The sequence below is a fragment of the Bos taurus genome, chromosome 10 (genome assembly GCF_002263795.3).
Source record: "Bos taurus isolate L1 Dominette 01449 registration number 42190680 breed Hereford chromosome 10, ARS-UCD2.0, whole genome shotgun sequence".
Classification (NCBI taxonomy): Eukaryota; Metazoa; Chordata; class Mammalia; order Artiodactyla; family Bovidae; genus Bos; species Bos taurus.
The window spans coordinates 76,934,819-76,950,138 of record NC_037337.1 but is presented as its reverse complement, the minus strand read 5'-3'; the positions used below and the strand labels follow the sequence as shown (position 1 = coordinate 76,950,138).

Genomic DNA, 15,320 nt, shown 5'->3' with positions numbered 1-15,320 from the left:
CCCTTATGGCAGAAAGCGAAGGACTAAAGAGCCTCTTGATGCAAGTAAAAGAGGAGATTGAAAAACTTGGCTTAAAGCTCAACATTCAGAAAACTAAGATCATGGCATCTGGTCTCATCATTTCATGGCAAATAGATGGGGAAACAATGGAAACAGTGACAGATGTTTTTTTTGGGGGGGCTCCAAAATCACTGCAGATGGTGACTGCAGCCATGAAATGAAAAGACGCTTACTCCTTGGAAGAAAAGCTGTGACCAACCTAGACAGCATATTAAAAAGCAGAGACATTACTCTGTCAACAAAGATCAGTCTAGTCAAAGCTATGGTTTTTCCAGTAGTCAAGTATAGATGTGAGAGTTGGACTATAAAGAAAGCTGAGTGCCAAAAAACTGATGCTTTTGAATTGTGGTGTTGGAAAAGATTCTTGAGAGTCCCTTGGACTGCAAAGAGATCCAACCAGTCCATCCTAAAGCAGATCAGTCCTGAATATTCATTGGAAGGACTGATGCTGAAGGTGAAACTCCAATCCTTTGGATGCAAAGAGCAGACTCATTGGAAAAGACCTTGATGCTGGGAAAGATTGAAGGCAGGAGGAGAAGGCAACAGAGGATGAAATGGTTGGATGGCATCGTTGACACACTGGATGTGAATTTGAGCAAACTCTGGGAGATGGTGAAGGACAGGGAAGCCTGGTGTGCTGCAGTCCATGGGGTCACAAAAAGTCAGACACAACTGAACAACAACATTTCCCATCTCAGTTCTCCAGGCTCAGTTCCTTTCCCATAACCAGTGTTACCAGCTTTTCATGTATCTTTCCAGGAATGTTTTTTGCATATATTAGCAAATAGTCTGTATTGTTTTTCTCAGATTTTCCCCACCATATATTGTCCCTTATTGTCCTTTTTTCCCCACCCAGTGTATCTTGAAGATCATTTTCTATTAGTACACAAATGGGCTTCTCATTCTTTTTGCAGATATAGTATTCCATGATCTAGACATAATTTTAATTTAACCAGTCCTCTACTGGTAGACATTTAGAGTGTTTCCAATCTTCTGCTATTTCCAAAAATGCAGTGAATAAACTGATATGTGTTATTTTGCAAATGTATATCTATCTGAAGGATAAATCCCTAGAAATGGAATTACTGGGTCCCAAAGTAAGTACAGTTATAATTCTGATCCATCTTGCCAAATTGCCTTTTACACCCTCTCCAAAAACATATGAATGTTTTCTCCCCCACTTCCTTGCCAACATGGTATTTTATCACACTTTTGGATCTTTGTGAATCTGATAAGTAAAACATAGTGTCTTGATGTACTTTCATTTTACTTTTGTACTTTTAGTATGAAAATTTTCAAACATGCGAGAAAGTAGAGATAAAAGTAAAATGAATTATCACCTAGATTTAAGAACTGTTAATATTTGGCCATATTTGCTTGTTCATGTTGGGGCTGAAATATTTTTAAAGTAAAGTGAATAATTATCATGACATTCTACTCTTACTTTATCATAATAGGTTAGCATGAATATCTGAATAACAAGAGCATTTCCCACTTAGCTATAATACTGTCACTACACCTAACAACGGAGAAGGCAATGGCACCCCACTCCAGTACTCTTGCCTGGAAAATCCCATGGATGGAGGAGCCTGGAAGGCTGTAGTCCATGGGTCGCTGAGGGTCGGACACAACTGAGCGACTTCCCTTTCACTTTTCACTTTCGTGCATTGGAGAAGGAAATGGCAACCCACTCCAGTGTTCTTGCCTGGAGAATCCCAGGGACGGGGGAGCCTGTTGGGCTGCCGTCTATGGGGTCGCACAGAGTCGGACACGACTGAAGTGACTTAGCATAGCACACCTAATAAAATGAATAATTCCCTTATACAATCTAATACCCACTTAATATTCAAATTTTCCTGTTGTCTCAAAGATGTCTTTTATCATTAGTTTGTTTGAACTAATTAAGGACTGTGTATTAGGTTTGTGTGTGTATGTATGTTTTTAATTTGTATTTCTATTATGAATAGCTTGGATAATTTTTTATACATCTAAGAGACTTTTATAATTTTTCTCTGTTAACTCTTTGTTCACATTCTTATTTCATTATGCTATTGGATTATTGGTCTTTTTTCTTATTAGTTTATAGATTTTCTTTACCTACAAGGTAAGTTAGCCCTTTGTGATGTGAGTTGCAAATACTTTGCCTCATTTGTTTGACTTTGCTTATGGTATTTTATCCCACACAAACATTTTTTAATGCAGTTGAACTTTTAGTCTTTCATTTTACGACTTTGGATTTTGTGTTGGAATTATAAAACCCTTCCCTACACTAACATAAAAAAATTTTCTACTATAATTGATTTTGGTATTTTTATGGTTTTGTTTTTTACATTTCAATTTTTGACCCAAATGAAATTTGTCTTAGAGTATGAGATGTGAATTTAACTTAATTTTTCCTGGATGGTCACCGAGTCTTATCAGTTCAGTTCAGTTCAGTTGCTCAGTCGTGTCCGGCTTTTTGCGAACCCATGGAACGCAGCACACCAGGCCTCCCTGTCCATCACTAACTCCTGGAGTTTACCCAAACTCACATCCATTGAGTTGGTGATGCCATCCAACCATCTCACCCTCTGTCATCCCCTTCTCCTCCTGCCTTTAATCTTTCCCAGCATCAGGGTCTTTTCAAATGAGTCAGCTGTTTGCATCAGGTGGCCAAAGGATTGGAGTTTCAGTTTCAACATCAGTCCTTCCAATGAACACTCAGGACTGATCTCCTTTAGGATGGACTGGTTGGATCTCCTTGCAGTCCAAGGGACTCTCAAGAGTCTTCTCCAACACCACAGTTCAAAAGCATTGATTCTTCTGCACTCAGCTTTCTTTATAGTCCAACTCTCACATCCATACATGACTACTGGAAAAACCATAGCCTTGACTAGACAGACCTTTGTTGGCAAAGTAATGTCTCTGCTTTTGAATATGCTATCTAGGTTGGTCATAAGTTTCATGCCAAGGAGTAAGCGTCTTTTAATTTCATGGCTGCAGTCACCATCTGCAGTGATTTTGGAGCCCAGAAAAATAAAGTCTGACACTGTTTCCACTGTTTCCCCATCTATTTGCCATGAAGTGATGGGACCGGATGCCATGATCTTCGTTTTCTGAATGTTGAGCTTTAAGCTAACTTTTTCACTCTCCTCTTTCACTTTCATCAAGAGGCTCTTTAGTTCTTCTTCACTTTCTGCCATAAGGGTGGTGTCATCTGCATATCTGAGGTTGTTGATATTTCTCCCGGCAATCTTGATTCCAGCTTGTACTTCTTCCAGCCCAGCATTTCTCATGATGTACTCTGCATATAAGTTAAATAAGCAGGGTAACAATATACAGCCTTGACGTATTCCTTTTCCTATTTGGAACCAGTCTGTTGTTCCATGTCCAGTTCTAACTGTTGCTTCCTGACCTGCATACAGATTTCTCAGATGTAGGTCAGGTTGTCTGGTATTCCCATCCCTTTCAGAATTTCCCACAGTTTATTGTGATCCACACAGTCAAAGGCTTTGGCATAGTCAATAAAGCAGAAATAGATGTTTTTTCTGGAACTCTCTTGCTTTTTCCATTATCCAATAGATGTTGGCAATTTGATCTCTGGTTCCCATGCCTTTTCTAAAACCAGCTTGAACATCAGGAAGTTCATGGTTCACATATTGCTGAAGCCTGGCTTGGAGAATTTTGAGCATTACTTTACTAGTGTGTGAGATGAGTGCAATTGTGCAGTAGTTTGAGCATTCTTTGGCATTGCCTTTCTTTGGAATTGGAGTGAAAACTGACCTTTTCCAGTCCTGTGGCCACTGCTGAATTTTCCAAATTTGCTGGCATATTAAGTGCAGCACTTTCACAGCATCGTCTTTTAGGATTTGAAATAGCTCAACTGGAATTCCATCACCTCCACTAGCTTTGTTTGTAGTGAAGCTTCCTAAGGCCCACTTGACTTCACATTCTAGGATGTCTGGCTCTAGGTCAGTGATCACACCATCGTGATTACCTGGGTCATGAAGATCTTTTTTGTATAGTTCTTCTGTGTATTTTTTCCACCTCTTCTTAATATCTTCTGCTTCTGTTAGGTCCATACCATTTCTGTCCTTTATCGAGCCCATCTTTGCATGAAATGTTCCCTTGGTATCTCTAATTTTCTTGAAGAGATCTTATCATCAACACCCTATACCAAATAATCCATTTTTCCTCTTCATATTTGAAGTGCCAACTTTATCAGATGTTAAATGCCTATATATACTTGGGACTATTTGTGTTCCATTAATGTGTCTATCCATATGATAGTATCACACAGTTTCATTTGTTAGAAAAAACACCTGGGAAGATTGGTTACCCTTTATTACTCTTCTGAAATTTTCTTAGCTATTTTTATAATCAGCTTTCTAGTTGTTTTTCTAGTTTCCCCTCAAACTTAAATTATATATTTTTAAAAATAATATTAAATATATAAATTTAGGATAAGTTGACATCTTTATGATATTGAGTTTTCCTATTCAAGAATTTTGTGTGATTTTTCCATTTGTTCAAGTCTTTGGTGAGCCTTTGGAGACTTTCTAGATTTATATAGAATTTGCACAATTTTTAAAAAATTTAAGGTAAAAGGTTTTGTCATTTTATTATCATTGGGAGTTTTCCAAATTCCTTTTTCAGGAAATGATCTTGCCATCACTTCAGTGGGTCCTTTAGCGTCTAGGAATTAAATCTAAACTTCTTAGCTTTGCCTTCAAGGCTTTCCACATCTGATTTAAAACCTGTTTTCCACATATTTTCTTGTTACCTGTAGCTAGTCAGCAACTCTTGAACAAGCACCACCCTTTTATGTATCCTGTGTCACGGGTCCCCTCCTTCCTCCTCTGCCTGTGCAAAATGGTTTTCTTCACAAGCTCCTTCTTAAATGATCCAGTTAGAAATGACCTCTCTCCACTTTGATCCTTGACCATTTATTCTGTGTGCTTCTTATCTGATAATAATCCAATATTACCTTGTGACAGCTTTTGTATTATTAAAATGAACTGCCCTTTATCTCTTCAGTTCAGTTCATTAGCTCAGTCATGTCCGACTCTTTGCGACCCCATGAACCGCAGGACGCCAGGCCTCCCTGTCCATCACCAACTCCTGGAGTTCACCCAAACCCATGTGCATCAAGTTGGTGATGCCATCCAGCCATCTCATCCTCTGTCATCCCCTTCTCCTCCTGCCCCCAATCCCTCCCAGCATCAGGGTCTTTTATCTCTTGCTGCTGCTGCTAAGTCACTTCAGTTGTGTCCGACTCTGTGCGACCCCATAGACGGCAGCCCACCAGGCTCCCCCGTCCCTGGGATTCTCCAGGCAAGAACACTGGAGTGGGTTGCCATTTCCTTCTCCAATGCATGAAAGTGAAAAGTGAAAGTGAAGTCGCTCAGTCATGTCCGACTCTTAGCGACCCCATGGACTGCAGCCCACCAGGCTCCTCCATCCATGGGATTTTCCAGGCAAGAGTACTGGAGTGGGGTGCCATTGTCTTCTCCACTTTTATCTCTTTTTTATCTCTATAAAACTATCAGTGGGTCTTTGCCTTGTTTCCTCAACGAGACTGCGAGGCCTTTGGGGAGAGTGAGGCTGTCTCCTGCTTCTTGCAGCGTCTGGGCCCTGCAGCCAGTGATGGTAGTAACATCAGTGATAGCAATGATAGTTCACGTTTACGCAGACTTTCTGTGTGCCAGGTACATTTTAAGCACTTTCCATGTATGAACTGATTAGCGGGTAAATACTTGAGTTGTGTTGGGTTTATTTGACCTCAAACTAAACCTTTGAAGGGGAATGTAAAAAAAAAGATCAGCTGGGCACAATACCCAGACAGTGATTCTAGCTCGCTAATCAGAGAGGAAGGGGAATTTTCTGAGGAGGATGGCCAGAGTCAAGGAAGGGAGGGGAGAGGAACAGGCAGGAATGGAGAGGCCCTGAGCTTGATGGTTGTGGAGACGAGTATTTTCTGAGGTTCTGGTGGTTTCAAGTCAGTCCGTGCTGGTAGTTGCCCCTTGCCCTACACTGGCAGAGTTAGAGCCCGGGAAATAAGGCCTAGCCCATGCCAGGGCCTTGCTGAGGCCTCTTTTCCACAGTGGTTCCCTGCAGGATGGGCCGGGTCCCCTGGGGACAGCCGTCCCAATGCTTGGCTGTCTCCCTGGTCTGTCCGCACCCCAGGGTTCCCAGCCCAGCTTGCTCTGCACCACTCCCCTCCCTCTCCTGCACTCAGACAGCTTTGTTGAGCACCTGATGGGAGTGAGCGTGAAGCATGTTGATGAGAAGCGGCCAGGGCTATGAGCTGATGGAAATCATCCCCACCTCGGGGCCTGCCTCTCCTTAACAGTCGTGAGCCTCTTGGAATATTTCCCCCATCTCAACACTACAGACTGTTTCAGGGTGCCCGGTGTCCTAGGCAATTGCACCCCAGCCTTCATGTAAAAGGCAGCCAGGAGCCTACCTGCCTGAGCTCTAAACCTGCAGTTCCAGCATTTAGAGGCCTCATACACATCATTTGTTGAGAACTGGAGAGCTCTAAGCGTGATTTACATCTGTACTGATCCATGTACCAGGCAGGCAGCCTAGAATCAAATTCCACGTCCCAGTTAGAAGCTCTTCCTTACACTTTGCTGAGCACAAGTAAACAGGTCTCAGCACCCACATAATGAACTCTTTAGATTTTTAAAGACAAGAAAAGATGAAGGAAAGAAAGGACTTTGACTTTTTGAGACAGTTACCTCCTAAAGGGCAAAAATTCCAGCCCCTTGGACAAACCCTCCACAACTGACTAGAAAGGTTAGCTTCTTACGGAGCCGGTCTGATCTCTAGGGAATGCATTGTGGCATGGGGCTGAGGCTGGCTCTGTTGAATCTAAACATGTTCCAGCTTAAATTCAATTGCTTTCCTTCCAATGTATCATCAAAAGTTTACTTACATTTTGCTGAAGCAAACCTAGAAATCAGGGAAGGGTCCAGTAGAATAAGCGTTTTTTTCCCCTTGGAACTTTGCCCAGAGGCCCAGAATGAATAAGCCACATTTTAATTTTATATTTGTTATGGTGGATTTGTATAGTCAGTTGTAGCATTTTTCCTCTTCTTAGAAGTCTTATTTAGATGGCTTCCAGAGAATTCTTTACACATGACTCCAGAACTCATCATATTTATAATCAAGTTTGTCTGCAACGAGGAGGGGACTCTTTCCTGTCCTTGAATGCCCCACCTCCACTCAGGGCCTGGCACCTAATGACTGTACAGTGAGCAATTGCTGAATGAATGAATAAGCGAATAAAGGGTCTGAGTTGCTAACACCAAAATAGCCACGAAGTGGGAAGGAACTGGATGCTGTGAGCCTCGGGAACCGCCAGGAGTATCCCCTCGAGGCCATGCTGGCCGGGCTCCTCTTGTTGTTAAGTCAGATATTTAATAATTGAAGAAGCCAGCCCTTCCACAGTTTGGGCTCAGTTGAGCCGACATTTATCCTGCTTTCACGGCGCTGACATTCCCTCCTGGCTGGACTGCTCGGAGTCTGCCCTGACTGTAACCAATCTGAGCACACTCTCCCCAGGGACCCTCCATGGCCCAGCCATACTGCCAGGTCAGCTCCCACCTGGAACCCTCGGCCACAATGCCCAGAAGCAGTTTGCCACAGGCTGTTCACTAAACTGCTCTCCTTGTTTCTATCTTTTCTGCTCCTCTTCTCTCTCTCTTTTACCCTGTCCTCCATTCTTTTTGAAGTCCCAGTCCCTGTCTTCTCTCCAGCATCTCAATCAAGCTTCCCAGCCCTAACCAAACAGATACCAGCATTTATTTTACAGTAGCTATTTTAACGGAAGTACTAAGAGGTAGCCCACCTGAACTGGCAAAGCCTGGGCCAGCAGCCTGGTTTGGACTGAGGCTCATTCAGGCCAAGGGTGTCAGCTTCCAAGGTCTGAAGATGGAAAATCCTGCCTGCCATTCTGGAGGCAAGAAAGAAAACTTAGTGCACAGCCTCCAGCCCAAGCCCCAACTACCCTTCACCCAAAGTGGATCGCATTTTCCACGTGGTCTCATTGTCTCCATGTTCTTCCTTCTCCTCTACGTACCAGCAGCTCCTTGAGGGCAGGCAGTGTGTTTTGTTTTTATGTATCAGGAGACTTGACGTAGGAGCTGGATAACCCTCCACACAGCCAGCTACAGTACAGCTCCGGAGACCTACTGTGTGCCAGGCTCCAGGCTTTGGGGATATAGAGATGCACAAGACAGACAACTTTGCTGGACTCTAGGAGCCTGCAATCTTGCAGGAAAGACAGACTTTCAACGAATCCAAGTACAAGGAGAGAGAAATGAGCAATGCAGATGTAGGGGGTCAGGGCACACCATGTGAGACCCAACTTAGGGGTCACAAAAGCTTCCCGGAGAAGCACTGTTTCCGCTAACTCTTAAAGTATGACTAGGAGTTAGGTGAAAGGGATGGGATGAGATAGAGGGGCAGAGAGAAAGCCTTCTAGACAGAGGGAGTATTTGTTGGGTGAGTGGACAGGTGAACCTGACATTGAAATCTGAGCTCGCTGACCCAGGGGTACAGAGCATTCTGATGGGCACAGGCAAGCAGGTGACTAGGTTCGGGGCGCCTTGATTCCATGGTGCTGGAAGTTAACAGAAGGCTGCTCTCTGGTCACCAATGCTCCCCAGAGGGGAATAGGATAGATGGGATAGAATAAATATACCCACCTCCTCTGCCAGGGATGGGGCAATTCTGGGTTAAGGTGAAAAACCCTCTGGCCCCGTATCACATGGCAAGTGGACTCTGCCAGTCTCAGGCACCTCACCCAAGGTTCTTCTCCCCACCCAGATGAGCGGGAAGTTGTTCAGAAGAAGACCTTCACGAAATGGGCAAACTCGCACCTGGTGCACGTGTCCTGCCGCATCACCGACCTCTACAAGGACCTGCGGGACGGGCGGATGCTCATCAAGCTGCTGGAGGTGCTCTCCGGAGAGATGCTGGTAAAGCCCCTCCCCTGGGCCCTGTGGCTGGTCCTGGGTCCCCTCTGTAGGAAAGACATGGCCTGGGACCTCTCCACTTCTCACAACCTGCAATAGTAACGATGCAGTGTGTCCATGTGACTGATTGGTTCTCTGAACTTACTCATCTAAACATGTGCTGTGCTTAGTCACTTAGTCATGTCCACCTCTTTGCAGCCCAAAGACTGTAGCCCGCCAGGCTCCTCTGTCCATGGAATTTCCCAGGCAAGAATACTGGAGTGGGTTGCCATTTCCTTCTCCGGGGGATCTTCCCAACCCAGGGATCAAACCCACATCTCTTGTGTCCCTTGGATTGGCAGGCAGATTCTTTACCACTAGCCCCACCTGTATGTCCCAGCATAAATGCAATGACTTTCCATCTAATATATCGATCAAAACTTTAGTTAATTTTGCTGAAGTGTCTCAGAATTTCTTCCTTTTTTCTGGCCACTCCCACCTCCTTGACTTTCTTCTCTTGGGATCTGGTTATCTTTGGCCTGCAATGAACTTACCCTCAGGCTCCTTGCAAAGGCTAAGACAGATCCCATTACCCAGCTGGAGAATTTGCATCCTTTGTGGAACCAGGAGGAAAGAGTGGAAGATATTTTCCTGTGTGTCCATCACTCTTACAAGTGGAGATTTATTTCAGGCCCTCTCAGTTGTAACTCACCCAGCAGCAGTGCTGCCTCTGCAGGAGAACCAGGTCAAGGCTCATGTTTTGTTCCGTCACTTCCACTGTGACCTTGGAGCTACCAGGCAGGACCTTATTTGTCTCATTTCTCCCACGTGTAAAATGATACCTGTACCTTGATGGCATAGGCTAAGAGCCTTGGGGTTTGAATGAAAGATTCCACATTCTTCTGTTGCCTTTTCAACTCCAGGCTGAAGTTAAAGAATGCCTCTTACCCTTCACTGAAGGCCCACTAGAGAGACTTACCACTAAGAACCCTTCAGATAATGCAGTTACTCAGCAATGGTGGTCCCTTGAGCTTTGGTTGGGGCCATGCAAGGGTGAGGAGGGAGGAGGTCAGATGGCAGGATGGACCTATTTTAATCGCCAAACTGAAAGCCACTCTTATTGCCAATCAGCAGTAAATAGTTCTAGAGGTGTGCCTGGCGCATAGTAGATGCTCAGTTAACTCCCTGTTGTGTTACTTATCTGAATGTCATCTATTACCACTCACAAGGCTCTGTTTAGACCGAGGAACAGTATTGGTACAGCCCACTTGCAGAGCTCTGGGTGCTCAAGGGAGGGAACCCCTGAATTTTGCTGAAAGTGGTGGGGTTGAAACGTTGTCGAGGAGTGAGCTGGGAGGTGGAGTTTGGCATGGAGGGTGGATGCTGATGACAGGCGCTGGTCCAGGCGTGACCGTGAGGTTCTTCCTTGCCCACGGGGGCAATGGCGTCCCTCAGCCAAAGCCCACGAAGGGGAAGATGCGCATCCACTGCCTGGAGAACGTGGACAAGGCCCTGCAGTTCCTGAGGGAGCAGCGAGTGCACTTGGAGAACATGGGCTCCCACGACATCGTGGACGGCAACCACCGCCTAGTCCTCGGCCTCATCTGGACCATCATCCTGCGCTTCCAGGTGGGTCCCTGGGCCTGAGAAGACGGTGAGTGAGTGTGAGTGCCCACGTGCGTGTCCCCAGCGACGGCGCTTGTAGGAAGGAGAGACCATCCTGAGCATCACCAACTTGCTGAAGCTGAGCGCGAGCAGCCCAGTCAGTGTCGTGGTCTTTTGAGAGAGAAGCTAGAAACTGGGAGCTGGACTCAGATCTGGCTGCTTTCGCCAGATCTGCTTTTGCCCCCGTCCCCCGACATGGGTAACTCTTTGGTTTTCTAAATAGTTTGATTCAAAATTTGCAAAGACAGTGCAGAAAATCTGCTGCTGTGTTTTCCAGTCAGAAGCTTTTCTCTTCCCACTGAAAGTCCAGGTCTCATTGTGTAAGGAAATTTAGGAAGCCCAGGGGAAGGAAAGCAGGGTCTTCCACCTGCTGGTTTGGGGCAGAAAGAACCCAAGTTGGAGGAGGGAAGGGCCGGGAGAAGAAAAATAACACTCAACTCCCATCCTGAGGATCTCCTGTAAGTGGTCTCGGGGGTCCAGTCTCACTCACTGCGGGTGTGTATGATGAAATGGTAATAACAGCAGAACCAGGGAGGATGAAAAGGCAAGAGGAGCCACTAATCCAAATGCGACACCTTCCAACAGTCATGCCATCCCACGGCCCTCACAGCGTCGTGCCTCCTGAGGAGGAATGAGGCCAACGTGCATTTATTCTTGGCCTCCCCTTCAAGTTTCTGATTGGAGCCGTCTCCTCTGACCTGGGGAGTACAGCAGGGTAGCAGGCCTCTGGGACCCGAGGCCCCAGCCTGTGGTGTGGCTGCAGGGCTGGTAACCAGAGGAGGGAAGAGGAAGGGGGTTCTTCCAGGGAGAACTCTGGGCCAGATGCAAATCTCAGTCTCCCCTCTCTTGTTCCCGTGCCCCCAGATTCAGGACATCGTTGTCCAAACTCAAGAAGGCCGTGAGACGCGCTCAGCCAAGGACGCGTTGCTCCTGTGGTGTCAGATGAAGACGGCAGGGTATGCCCTGGGGACCAGCCGCTAACATGTCCCCACCACCCTCTTCACCCCCCACCCACATATTACCAGAACTATAGCAGCTTGGGCATATTCAATGCAAAGTCTATCCCGACCTGATTCTTAGAGGCCCGGAATGTAGGATTCTATCCCAGAGTTGCCTGGGTCAGACCGTGGGGTCTGTGGGGGTGAGTGTCTCTGGGCCCATCTGATGGGGGAGCCTCTCTGTGGGGCTTAACAGCCGCTGTCTTGTTGACCGTTCGAGAAGGGTCAGGTCCACCCCTCTCCTTCACACACTTGTAGGGACCTCAAAAGAATCTGTTTCTTAGGTCTTAATGTTTCTCTTGGATGCAGCTACCCCCACGTCAATGTCACCAACTTCACCTCCAGCTGGAAGGATGGCCTGGCCTTTAACGCCCTGATCCACAAGCACCGGTAAGAAGGGGGAGCGGGCTGCGGGAGCTGGGGATCCCATGCGGGGAAGGGGGTTTGGATACTTTGCACTTAGCATGTAGGTTACTAGCCAAGCTCCACAGGAACATTAAACCCCCTGTGCCTGCTCCTCTCACCCTCAGCATCCTGCCTCCCTTAAATCCTCCTTCCCCACATGCTGGTGCTCACGGCTCCCTCCTCCATCCCATGTCCTCTTCTCACTCCTCCTGTTCAGCCCCTTCCTTGCATCTGCCCAGGGTCTTTGCCCTGTTGATGGGGGACACCATGCCCCCTGCCCTCTAACAGTCTAGCTTCATCCCCAGGCCTGACCTGATCGACTTCGATAAGCTGAAGGACTCCAACGCCCGGCACAACCTGGAACACGCCTTCGAAGTGGCCGAGCGTGAGCTGGGCATCATCCCGCTCCTTGACCCTGAAGGTGAGCTGGCACCCACCAGATGGGCAGGGCACCTGGAGGCATGTGGCGGTGTTGGGCAAGCCAGGGGCACAATGTGGGCCTGGGGGCCGGACCAGGGCCCTGTTCCGTCTGCTCTTCAGCTCCAGACTGGCTCCAATGCCTCCCCTGCCCACTTGGGAGCCATTGTAGTCTTGCCCTCCTTTTCCCTTCTTCCTTGCTTTGTGGTCCTAATATGGATTTCATCCTCTGGCTTAAACCGCAGCCCCATTCCTCTTCCACTCTTGCCTGTCACTCGGTACGTGTAGTTGAACTTCGTGCTGGAGACACAGGGAGATGAACCCCTTGAGCCTGACATTTCCAGCTTCTAACTGGTCCTGAGAGCCCACACTTTCCCCTTGCAGATGTCTTTACAGAAAACCCTGACGAGAAATCCATCATTACCTACGTGGTGGCATTTTACCACTACTTTTCCAAGATGAAGGTGCTGGCGGTGGAGGGCAAGCGAGTCGGTAAGGTACGGAGCTGCTGTGAAACCAGGGCCCCCAGCTCCCTGCTCTCCATGTGCAGGCCTTGACAGACACTCCCTTTCTCTCCTAAGAGCTTTATATCTGGACCCCAGCCATAGGAAAGGGCTCACATCACTCCCACCAGCCTCCTCTGAAGCCAAGCATTGCCACGTTAATGGCTCCCAAGCTGAATTCCAGCGCAGGTTGATAATCTGTCCTCAACAAGGTCATAGATCTGAATCCACCTTCCTCCTTCAGACCTATGTCTCATGAACATTCCCTCAGGAACAAAACAGGCTTTTACTTATTAGTCTATTGTGGTGTCAGATCTCTCAGGCTTCCATAGCCAACCCGGGAGCCACCCCATTCTACAGACCCTCACGCTGGGTCCTCAGCTCCTCCAGGGTAGGAACCTTTTCTCATTCATCTTTGTGCACTGGTGTTGAGCAAAGGCAGTGCCTGGAAGCCTTCCATCTTTGTTGTTCAGTTGCTCAGTCATACCCAACTCTGCGACCCCATGGACTGCAGCATGCCAGGCCTCCTCTGTCCCTCACCATCTCCTGGAGCTTGCTCAAACTCCTGTCCATTGAGTCAGTGATGCCATCCAACCATCTCATCCTCTGTTGCCTCCTTCTCCTCATGCCCTCAATCTTTCCCAGCATCAGGGTCATTTCCAATGATCTCGATCCTTAATACCCATTTTTAAATAAACAGGACTTTGGCTCCTCTGGTGACTGATGTCCTGGGACAGTGGGCTTTCCAGTCTTTTACAGGGTGAGAGAGGGCGGGGAGCTGTTCCTGATCGCAAACACAGCTGGGTCCCTCCTGCACCACCTATCCAGCCCTCTGTTCAGCAGTGGTCTTGGGCTCTGGGGACAAAGCCAACATAAACACTCTAGGGCTTGCGAGGAGGAGGACCACCTCAACTGTGGTCCCCGTTGGCATCTTCACTGATGTCCTCACTCTTCTCATGAGAATGAGTTACAAGGTGATTCCCTAGGTAATCGACCACGCCATTGAGACTGAGAAGATGATTGAGAAGTACAGTGGGCTGGCCTCGGACCTGCTCACCTGGATCGAGCAGACCATCACCATCCTGAACAGCCGCAAGTTTGCCAACTCCCTGGCCGGTGTCCAGCAGCAGCTGCAGGCCTTCAGCACCTACCGCACCGTCGAGAAGCCACCCAAGTAAGGGCCCGGGCACCTGGGAGGGTGGGCATCGACTGCTGAGAAACCACCTCCCAAAGGTGAGAGGGCCTGGAGAAGGGGTCTGAGAGGCATGTCTTGGATGTCAGGGAGCTGCCTGTCTGTCACCTGCTTCATCCTGTCTTGTCTCCCTGCTCCCAAGCTGTCAGCCTGCATTGGGTAACCCCTGACTCAGCCAAGGGAAGTACTTTCTCAGATCCAGATCCCTGAGTGGGGAGCGGGAGTGAAATCTCAGGCTTCAGAATCTCTTCAAAGAACCTGTGCTGGAGACTTCCTCTTTCCTGCGCACCGAGCTGTGGGTTTGTTCTCTAGTAACGACCTCTGCATCCGCAGCCCCAGAGCTCGCCACGTGCGGCCTCCTTGATCATCAAACACATCCTTCTTCTCTCCCGTCTGTCACTGCTCATCCATCAGCAGAGCACTTAGCCTGCCTCTTGGGACTCTACTCCACTGCAGTGTGTGCAGGGCCTGCGTGCACATATGCACACGCAAATACAGGCACGCGTGTGCACACACACGCACACGTACATACACGGCATTCTAGCTCGCCTGCCCTCAGCTTGTCCAGCTCCCCTGAAACAGATTTCTAGCTCATTGGTGGTACCTGTGCTTTATTCCTCCCCTGCTCGTTCATTCATGACTCGCAAACAGGGAAAGGCCAGACGCAGAGTCTAAAATGTACTATAAATGAATATCTGATTTCTGGCCTGATACTAACCATATTTAAAGTCCTAAGCCCAATCCAGGTAATACCTCCCGTGAGTCTACCAGGCACTGCACACAGGGGTGGTAGCTCTTGGCTGCATAAGACAGTGCTCGAGGTCACAGCCTCCTTGACGTGCCTATGAGCAGCAGGTATATGGGCTGGCCTCGGGCACCTGGGAACCTTGCTTACCAGCTGATCTGCGACTGCCACAAGGATGAGGGAAAAGTGGGTAGATACTTGGCCACGTGCAGAAATGGGAAAATACTCAGTTACCTGGAGCTCATCTGGACATTGGGTTCTCGACATCCATCCAGCTGCCATCATCCCCTCCCCCTGAGATCCTCCCCGAGCCCAGCCTTTCCTCCCCCCTCAGAAGCATCTGGACTTTTGGACAGTTGTCAGGACAGCCAACTCATTAGTACTCAGGTGAAA

At 47.7% G+C, this 15,320-nt stretch overlaps 1 protein-coding gene across 1 annotated transcript in view; it reads left to right on the top strand.

Moving 5' to 3' along the window:
• Positions 1–15,320, top strand: part of SPTB (spectrin beta, erythrocytic) — a 131,994-nt gene that overhangs the window by 68,992 nt on the left and 47,682 nt on the right. The window contains exons 3-9 of the mRNA XM_003586589.6: positions 8,875–9,026; positions 10,458–10,631; positions 11,532–11,623; positions 11,975–12,055; positions 12,376–12,491; positions 12,872–12,984; positions 13,977–14,164. Coding sequence (XP_003586637.2) covers positions 8,875–9,026; positions 10,458–10,631; positions 11,532–11,623; positions 11,975–12,055; positions 12,376–12,491; positions 12,872–12,984; positions 13,977–14,164 — 916 coding nt within the window. The remainder of the gene's footprint in view (positions 1–8,874; positions 9,027–10,457; positions 10,632–11,531; positions 11,624–11,974; positions 12,056–12,375; positions 12,492–12,871; positions 12,985–13,976; positions 14,165–15,320) is intronic.